This window comes from Stomoxys calcitrans, chromosome 1, assembly GCF_963082655.1.
Source record: "Stomoxys calcitrans chromosome 1, idStoCalc2.1, whole genome shotgun sequence".
NCBI lineage: Eukaryota > Metazoa > Arthropoda > Insecta > Diptera > Muscidae > Stomoxys > Stomoxys calcitrans.
This window is the reverse complement of record NC_081552.1, coordinates 236,124,922-236,135,170: the sequence shown is the minus strand read 5'-3', so window position 1 is coordinate 236,135,170 and position 10,249 is coordinate 236,124,922. Positions and strand designations below refer to the sequence as shown.

The 10,249-nt window shown below is 37.4% G+C and overlaps 1 protein-coding gene across 1 annotated transcript; it reads right to left on the bottom strand.

Annotated features, from left to right (window-relative positions):
* Nucleotides 1–3,012: 3,012 nt before the first annotated feature.
* On the bottom strand, nt 3,013–3,614 carry LOC106094734 (uncharacterized; the record flags this gene model as incomplete). The annotated part of the gene is made up of 1 exon (XM_013261970.2): nt 3,013–3,614. A coding segment is annotated over one exon (402 nt), but the record flags the coding sequence as incomplete, so codon positions are not given.
* Between the last annotated feature and the right edge of the window lie 6,635 nt (nt 3,615–10,249).

The window sequence follows — 10,249 nt, the reverse complement described above, 5'->3', positions numbered from 1 at the left end:
GTACATTATTTACGAATTAAGCTAAAGCGCTCAAAATTGGGATTCATTTTAGCTTGACAAAATGTATTGGGAGACTTAAAGATTTTTGCGATGTATTGTTATTCATGAAATTTGGTACTCTCTTTGCAGAAGGGGACAGATTTCTGAAATTTTATAAACTTCATCTTCATAAACTGAGTGACTACCTAGGTTTTTGAAAGCCCTACACTAAAAGGGGTATCAAAAACGGGGCTAGCGAAGCGGAACACCGGGATGCTAATTACAACAAATTGGAATGTTGAAATGTCATTATATCCAATTGCAAATTTGGATTTTATCATAGTCATTTGGGCTCTCTGACATTTGAAAAAATCTTTTTTGGGCTTTGCTTCATCGTTTTGGGCGAAAAAAAAACAACCCAAAAATGTCTAAATGAGCCTCCAATAAAATAACCTACCTACCTAGTCTACATATGTGATATTTAACATGTCGAGTTATGGTCCACATTAGTCGAACCTAACTTCCAATATGAGATTTTGAGCAACTGCAGGACACAAATTTAATCCCATTTGAGACTTTTAACAAATGCAATCCATCGAGGATAGGATACATAAGATCCATGGAGGGGATATAAGATTCGGCACAGACGGACTAAATGTGCTTTAACTTGGTTTTATTTCAATAGAATTTGTCTTTAGTTTACTAAAAACAACTTCTTAATAGTTATAATAACACAATAGTGGTGTGGCAATAACATATGGAAAAAGTTTTCGAATTATTCCAGTGAACTCTTTAATTTTCCATCTGTACTTCATTGCACATGGTCTGAAGTATGTAAAGTTTTCTTTCCTCAGATATATAAAATTCAATAAACCTTATAAACAAAATATTTTCGAAACATTTTCTAATTTTGATTATATTCAAATGCCAATGAAATGTTTTAATTTCATTTTATAAAAGCCTTTTTTCCAGATTTTTAATGCTACCATATTTTATAATCCCACAATTTCTTCATAACTTTGGACTCTTCGTAACATAACCTTACCAAAAACTCTCGATTGATGAATGAGAAAGGGTGATTTTGTAGCCATAACTGCTTGTTTCAATTTGCCAATTGTTCATTATGAAGATTTGCATCGTTTAGAAGAGCTGATCATTCATTTCAACAATATGATGTTCATTCGTTCATTCATTGGGCATATATTTGATTTGATTCGACTTCTATTTGTTGACTGACAAGTTTACATCATGAAGTATTCCACAATTCTTCAATAAATCTCAGCAGTTATCTCTTGTATGACATTTTATGTCCACTCTGACTTCTTCAGACATAAGGAGTGACTGATTTTTCAATTTGCCAATTGTTCTTAATGGAGATTTACATGCTTCTGGTACTTCTATCATTCATTCTTTTAAAATGATGTTTATACGTTTAATATTTCAGTATATATTTAATTATTCGATTTTTGATTGTTGCCCGAGAAGTTTACATCATGAGATTAACAATACAACTTCCTCAATTAATATCAGCAGTTAACTTTTGGTTTACATTTTAAATTCAAAGATTATAAATGGGTGTTTTCTTTGCCGTTTTCATTTTCTTCTAATCTTTAATTTCTGATTCATATTTTCAGCAATTACTTGATGGTAGTATATGCCACTTATCATAAAGTTGATATGTAGTTGGTAGTTAACATCCAATATTCAATATTAATTTCAACATTCTTGAATTGTCCTTATAAAATATAGTATTGGTAACTTGCTGTCACAATCCATTGCTTGTTACCATCCTCTTTCATATCTAATCCATATGCTTAACAAGTTGCATTTTTCCAATCAAAATTATGTTTAAAACGTTCATCGATGTAAAGCAATTCATCCGTTTGGCTACATTACTTACTAAGCATTACCAGAGCATGTTTCCTCCAAGTTATTCCTGTGATATCACATAATCAAATTGTTGTAAATGCCAGAAGATGTTTAGTTTATGGTATGATTACAAGATCTTCCTTTTGTATATAACCAAAAATCTTCCTTTTGTATATCTTCACATTATGTTGAGTTTTTTATGAATCCAGTAAAGAATCACCAATATGGGCTTCAGCATAAATCAGCAGTTTCTTTATATGAAAGAGTTGTTTCAAAGGATCTGTAATAGGCCAGCTGCTTCTTTTTGGTAAATTTTAATTAGTAACTCAATTCAATGCCATTTTAATACTTCAAATTTACATTGCCTCTACATGTTACACATCCTTCCTAGCATACATTATTGTCAGGAAGTCATTGTCATAGTATTGACTTGCATTAACGATCAATGAATGCCCAATTTGATGTAAAACTCCGCATTATCATAGACAGACAGGCATCATGAATAGCATTTTCGAAAGTTGTAAAGTCAACTTGTACGCTTCAAGATGATTAGAAAATCAAGGTTTCTTGGTGTTTTTTTTTTTTTTGTGAATCTGTTTTCTTTCCCAACAGCCACTCTGGCCTAGGCGCTGCGAGAAGATTATGCAAGACACTTTTGTTTTGTTTGATTTGGTTTTTGTGGGCCCCCTATAGCATATCACACGAACACAATCACAATCACAGCCACCTTTCAATAGTCAATTCCCCTTCTCTGACATAGATTTCATTCATACATTCATTCAGATGTTGGCTCTAGGTCATCTGCAGCTTCAGATTTATAGCTCGATAGAATGGTTTCCGTGTTGTCACTATGAGAAAATTTCTCGACACACACACACACACATATACACAAAATGAGCAAACGCAACGCAGATAGACAGTCTGCAAGCCATGTGTGATCTGATTTTCTAGTGCGGCCAAGTGTCACATTCTAATTTGTTGGAAGTTAGAATTTCCGGTCTTAGCAAACCCTCCCCTCCCCCCTGAGGTTTGAGGTGGCATTGTTGGGTAGGTAGGTAGGTTGGTAGGTAGGTAGATTGGTAGCTTTTTTTTTTTGCTTGGTCTTAGGCCCCTTTGGCAGTGTATCCGCTAATACATAATTTGTTTTTTAAATTAAAGGTGATTGTGGTTTGCTTAACATCTAATCTATCTATCTTCTTCTTCTTCTTCTCTCTAGCTGTGCCATAGTCATTCTTGTTGTTGTTTTTGTTGTTGCTAGTTATTTTAAAGGCGTAGCTATTTAAAATTAATGAAAAATTGGACTAAATTAAAAAATTATTAATAATTATTTTTTTTTTTGATGTATTTTTGTGGCGCTTTTAGACTTAGCGCCTTCTTCTCTGAGGATAAATGGTGCCATATGAGGTTACACCTTGAGGTAGTTTGGCATAGGGTGCTCCAGCCTGCAAAGGCAGTGGCGCTATATTCAGTGGTGTTATGTTAAAGGGTAAGGGCAATTTCACATTCAGTGAATTACCCGACGATGAGGGGGTGGCCGATAACAAGGCCAATTGTGCAGAGACTGCTGCTGAGGTGGTTGCTGCGGGGGCTGCCTTAAGGGCTATGCTGTTAGAGGGTGACGCTAGAGTGCCTGCAACGGTTTTGTAACCTTGATTTGTCAATGCCATGCTAAAGGCGGCATTTTCTAGACTGGGAGAGGCAAATTGTTGACTTATCACTGAGTTGGAGAATTGATTGGGGGACACTGGGGTCGAGGAGGAGGAAGAGGCATAATAGTTATAGCCAGTAGGTTGATTGAAGTAAGCGGAACGTGATTGTTGTTGTTGCTGATGCTGCTGCTGCTGTAGTTGTAGTTGTTGTTGCTGCTGCTGGTATTGTTGATAATTGGGTTGTTTTGGTTGCTGTTGTTGGCCATTAAACGAAAATGCAGGGCTTTGTGGGTATTGTATGGGTTTGGGGGCAGGGGCAATGAACTGTTGGGTTCTGGGTGGGGCCGGATAATGATAGTAGCCTCCGGGATTCGCCGCAGAGGCTGCATTATTTTGGGCGCCATAAACCGTTACCGTTAGAACACTCACAACAAAACACTAAAAACAAATGAAAATTTTTTTGTAAACATATTTTTTATAATTTTAAGATTCCATAAATCACACTCACATATTTCCACATTTTGTTAAATATTTTTTCTTAAAAATCTTTGCTCACTATAAAATATTTTTTTTTGTTTATTTAGCTTTTAAAAATTTCTTATAGTAGTTAATTTTTATTTTGTTTTTAAATATCTTTCTTAAAAACAATTTTTTTATATTTTTCTTTTCATATCTTAAAAAAATTCTTTTTGTTTTTGTATGTTTTTTTTTTCAAGTGAGAACAATTTTTGTTTGCTTTTTTTATATCGTTTAGACGTTTATCCGTTTTGTCAATCGTTTAGCAAAAAATATATTTTTTTTTTTATTTTTTTGGGATGATTTTTTTTTTTTTTTTTTGGTTTTTTTGGCGATGGTAATAGGTTGTCGTTCGCTTAAGCTTAGTTAACTGATTAAACCGGATTCCCTAACTAGAGATGCTTTTTATAGAAATTGATTGTGTCCATTGACGTTTGGACAACACTCTCGGCAGCAAAAATGTTAAAGAAAACACTGAAAAAAAAAAAAAACACGCTAAAGACAATAGCTCAGCACATCGCATCACATCACATTAACAATAACAACGCCAACACCACCAACACCGCCGCTACCAACAACAACAACAACAATAATAATAATAACATTGTGTGCCATTGTTGTTGGTTGTTTAAGTAGTTGCTGCCCCACAGATTATTGGTATGGTTAATGTTGTTATTGTTTTATGCGAATCAATTGGATTGAGTGTGCGTGGCTGGGCTAGTTGACTTGAGGGCATCCCAGTGAACCAAACGTTCACAAGTCTATTCGAAAGTCGGAAAATACATTGGAAGTCTATGCGAATTCTCAACGAAAGTTATATGGAGTGGTTGACACGAATTTGGAATCTGATGTTTCTGCCGATGTTTCTGACAGAATGCTTATAGAATTCTGAAACAAAATTAGTAAAAGTGTGCTTATTTAGGCCAGGCCGAATCTTGGGAATCCCCCACCATGGATTCTGCTAAAATAAGGGAGCTATATGTGGTTATAGACCGATTTGGACCGTGCTTAGAACAGTTGCTGAGAGTCATAATAGAACACTATATGTAAATTTCAGCCAAATCGGGTGAAAATTGTGGCTTCCAAGGGTTGAAATAGTCAAATCGGGAGATCGGTTTATTGGGTGCTATATGAGGTTCTTGACCAATTTGGACGGTACTTACCACGGTTGTTAAAAGTCAAAACAGAAAACTATGTGCGAAATTCAGCCAAATCTGATGAAAATGAAGGCTTCCAGCGGCTCAAGAAGTCAAATCGGGAGATCGGTTTATATGGGAGCTATATGTGGTTCTTGACCAATTTCGACAGTACTTATCACAGTTGGTGAGAGTCATAAGAGAACACTACGTGCAAAATTTCAGCCAAATCGGGTGAAAATTGTGGCTTCGAGCGGCTCAAGAAGTCAAATCGGGAGATCAGTTTATATGGGAGCTATATCAGATTCTTCACCAATTTGGACGGTACTTAACACGGTTGTTAAAAGTCATAACCGAACACGATGTACAAAATTTCAGCCAAATCGGATGAAAATTAAGGCTTCCAGCGACTCAAGAATTCAAATCGGGAGATCGGTTTATATGGGAGCTATATGTGGTTCTTGACCAATTTCGACAGTACTTATCACAGTTGGTAAGAGTCATAAGAGAACACCATGTGTAAAATATAAGCCAAATCGGATGAAAATGAAGGCTTTCAGGGGCTCAAGAAGTCAAATCGGGAGATGGGCTTATATGAGAGCTATATCAAGTTCTTGACCGATTTTAACCGTACCTCGCACAGTTGTTGGAAGTCATAACAGAACACCATGTGTACAATTTAAGCCAAATCGGATGAAAATGGAGGCTTCCAGGGGCTCAAGTAGTCATATCGGGAAATGGGTTTATATGGGAGCTATATCAGATTCTTGACCAATTTGGACGGTACTTACCACACTTATTAAAAGTCATAACAGAATACCATGTGTAAAATTTAAGCCAAATCGGGTGAAAATTGTGGCTTCCAGCGGCTCAAGAAGTCAAATCGGGAGATCGGTTTATATGGGAGCTATATTAAGTTCTTGAACGATTTTAATCGTACCTCGCACAGTTGTTGGATATCACCATATGCAAAATTTCAGCCAAATCGAAAAAAAAATTGCGGCTTCCCGAGGCTCAAGAATTCAAATCGGGAGATGGGTTTATATGGGAACAATATCCAAATCTGAACCGATATGACCAATTTGCAATCCCCAATGACTTACATTAATATGAAATATCTGTGCAAATTTTCAAGCGGCTAGCTTTACGCGATCGACCGCTATCGTGAATTCGCTATCGTGATTATATCGAAATATGTTCCGATTTAGATCAAATACTAATACAAACAGTAGCTACATCTAAAAATAAACCGACCATATACGACACGAATGTCGAAAAGCCTAAAATAAGTCAGTGTTTCAAATTTCAGTGAAATCGGATTACAAATGCGCCTTTTATGGGGCCCAAGACTTAAAATCGAGATATCGGTCTACATGGCAGCTATATCCAAATCTGGACCGATTTGGGCCAAGTTGCAGAAATATGTCGAAGAGCCTAACGCAAAGCAGTGTCCCAAATTTCGGCGAAATCGGGCAATAAATGTGCCTTTTATGGGCCCAAACTTTAAATCGGGAGATCGGTCTATATGGCAGCTATATTCACATCTGGAGCGATCTGGGCCAAATTGAAAAAGGACTTCGAAGAGCCTAACACAACTCACTGTCTTAAATTTTAACAGAATCGGATAATAAATGTGTCTTTTATGGGCCTAAAACTCAAAATCGGAAGATCGGCCTATATGGCAGCTATAACCGAATCTGAACCGATCTGGGCCAAATTAACGAAGGATGCCGAAGGGCCTAACAGAACTCACTGTCCCAAATTTCAACAAAATAGGAAAATAAGTGTGGCTTTTATGGGCCGTAGACCCTAAATCGGCGGATCGGTCTATATGGGGGCTACATCAAGATATAATCCGATATGCCCCATCTTCGAACAATCAAAAAGAGTTCGGAACGATTTCGGAACGATTTTGTCGGGAGACTTTAAAATTTGTTGCGATTTGTCTGACATCAGCTGTTTGGTTCGCTGGGATGATGGTCGTCTATGTGTGTGTGTGAGTGTTCAGAGTGTGCTTTAATTTGTTTTAGGAATATTTTATTGGCATCACTTGTGCGTTATCGTTGCTGGCACTTTGGTTATTCGCACAGTGTTTCATTCGGTAATATTGGTATTAATTGGAAGTTAAATGATCTTTGTAAGGTTCTTCTTTATAGACAGAAGCTAAAAAAGGGCACCATAGGATGGGGGTGTACTCATCTGGTCATTTCGTTTGTAACTCCACGAAATGTTCATTTGAGATCCCATAAAGAATATCTTCTTGATCGTCTGAGTCCATCTAGCCATGTCCGTCGGTCTGTCGAAATCACGATAGCGGTCGAACGCGTAAAGCCAGACGCTTAAAATTTTACACAGGTACTTAATATTGAAGTAGGTCCTTGAGGATTGCAAATGGGCCATATCGGTTCAGATTTAGATAAAAAAACTGATGGACGAAGTTTCTTCAACTTTGTCAAATTTGCTGATTATGTACATTTGTCAATCCAAACCACTGTACCTTGTTTTAAGTTTTTTTTTCTAAATCTACAATTTTCACAGCCGCCGTTTTTAAGCGGCTGTTTTTTTTTCATTGCTATTTTATTTTATTTTTTGCTTTTTCGATTGTTTTTTCTCGCTCTCCGTCGGTGAAGTTTACGTTTAATTTACGAGTATTTTTATTTAAATGTGTGGATAATTTAGTCGCTTCTTATTGCTTTAAAATGTTCATGCCATGCCGTCTTGCTTATGTTTAAAACATGCAAGTATGTGGCATTCAAATCTGGTCAATCGGACCAACAAAGCGACTTCCATCTGTTGCGTTTTGTTTGTACAAAAAGCCAAGAGTCTTGGACCTGGCGGTTTTGCATGTCCAACACAATCGATAATGGACAACATAAGCCAACCAACCACAAGCATCACAGTCACATAGGCGGTTAAAGTGTATGTCCAAACTGCCTGCCATACATCTTATTTTAGCTACGCCTCAAAGTTATTGCATATTTTATAGGAATCGAATCGACAAATCGAGAAGACAATGCCATTAAAAAAAACTAAATTTAGCGTTTATTAATAGATGCGAAAGTTTACGATTTAAGCAAAATGCCACAAAAAAAAAAGATATACGTGCTAAAGGCTGTTGGCGGAATTATAATCAGAACTTCTGCGATATGGCCCCACGTTTACGATGGGTGTTTCAAAATGAGAAAAAACAAGTAAAAGCGTGCTAAGTTCGGCCGGGCCGAATCTTATATACCCTCCACCATGGATCGCATATGTCGAGTTCTTTTCCCGGCATCTCTTCTTAGGCAAAAAAAGGATATAAGAAAAGATTTGCTGTGCTATTAGAGCGATATCAAGATATGGTCCGGTTTGGACTACAATTAAATTATATGTTGGAGACCTGTGTAAAATGTCAGCCAATTCGAATAAGAATTGCGCCCTTTGTGGGCTCAAGAAGTAAAATAGAGAGATCGATTTATATGGGAGCTATATCAGGCTATAAACCGATTCAGACCATAATAAACACGTATGTTAATGGTCATGAGAGAATCCGTCGTACAAAATTTCAGGCAAATCGGATAATAATTGCGACCTCTACAGGCTCAAGAAGTCAAGATCCCAGATCGGTTTATATGACAGCTATATCAGGTTATGAACCGATTTGAACCTTATTTGGCACAGTTGTTGGATATCATAACAAAATACTACATGCCAAAATTCATTCAAATTGGATAAGAATTGCGCCCTCTAGAGGCTCAAGAAGTCAAGACCCAAGATCGGTTTATATGACAGCTATATCAGGTTATGGACCGATTACAACTATACTTGGCACAGTTGTTGGATATCGTAACAAAACACGTCGTGCAAAATTTCATTCCAATCGGGTAAGAATTGCGCACTCTAGAGGCTCAAGAAGTCAAGACCCAAGATCGGTTTATATGGCAGCTGTATCAGGTTATGGACCGATTTGAACCATACTTGGCACAGTTGTTGGATGTCATAATAAAACACGTCGTGCAAAATTTCATTCCAATCGGATAAGAATTGCGCACTCTAGAGGCTCAAGAAGTCAAGACCCAATATCGGTTTATATGGCAGCTATATCAGGTTATAGACCGATTTGAACCATACTTGGCACAGTTGTTGGATGTCATAACAAAACACGTCGTGCAAAATTTCATCCCAATCGGATAAGAATTGCGCACTCTAGAGGCTCAAGAAGTCAAGACCCAAGATCGGTTTATATGGCAGCTATATCAGGTTATGGACCGATTTGAACCATACTTGGCATAATTGTTGGATATCATAACAAAACACGTCGTGCAAAATTTCATCCCAATCGGATAAGAATTGCGCACTCTAGAGGCTCAAAAAGTCAAGACCCAAGATCGGTTTATATGGCAGCTATATCAAAACATGGACCGATATGGCCCATTTACAATACCAACCGACCTACACTAATAAGAAGTATTTGTGCAAAATTTCAAGCGGCTAGCTTTACTCCTTCGGAAGTTAGCGTGCTTTCGACAGACAGACGGACGGACGGACGGACGGACGGACGGACGGACGGACAGACGGACGGACATGGCTAGATCGACATAAAATTTCACGACGATCAAGAATATATATACTTTATGGGGTCTCAGACGAATATTTCGAGTAGTTACAAACAGAATGACGAAATTAGTATACCCCCCATCTTATGGTGGAGGGTATAAAAACCATTGACTCTATTAAAGGGCAAATATCGATTAATTAGATGGCCGATTAATTGAGTAACTCAGATTATCATTTGTCAATTAATTGATTAACCAAAATGACCCCTTAAATTGGCCAAAGCAAAAACTACCAAGTTCTATAGCTGATGTTAATTTTTATACCCTACACCATAGGATGGGGGTATACTAATTTCGTCATTCTGTTTGTAACACCTCGAAATATGCGTCTAAGACCCCACAAAGTATATATACTCTGGATCGTCGTGGCATTTTAAGTCGAACTAGCCAGTCGAACCAGCTGTCCGCCTGTCCGTCCGTCCGTCCGTCTGTCTGTCGAAAGCACACCAACTTTTGAAGGAGTAAAGCTGGCCAATCCAAGTTTTGCACAAGTACTTCTTTTTGG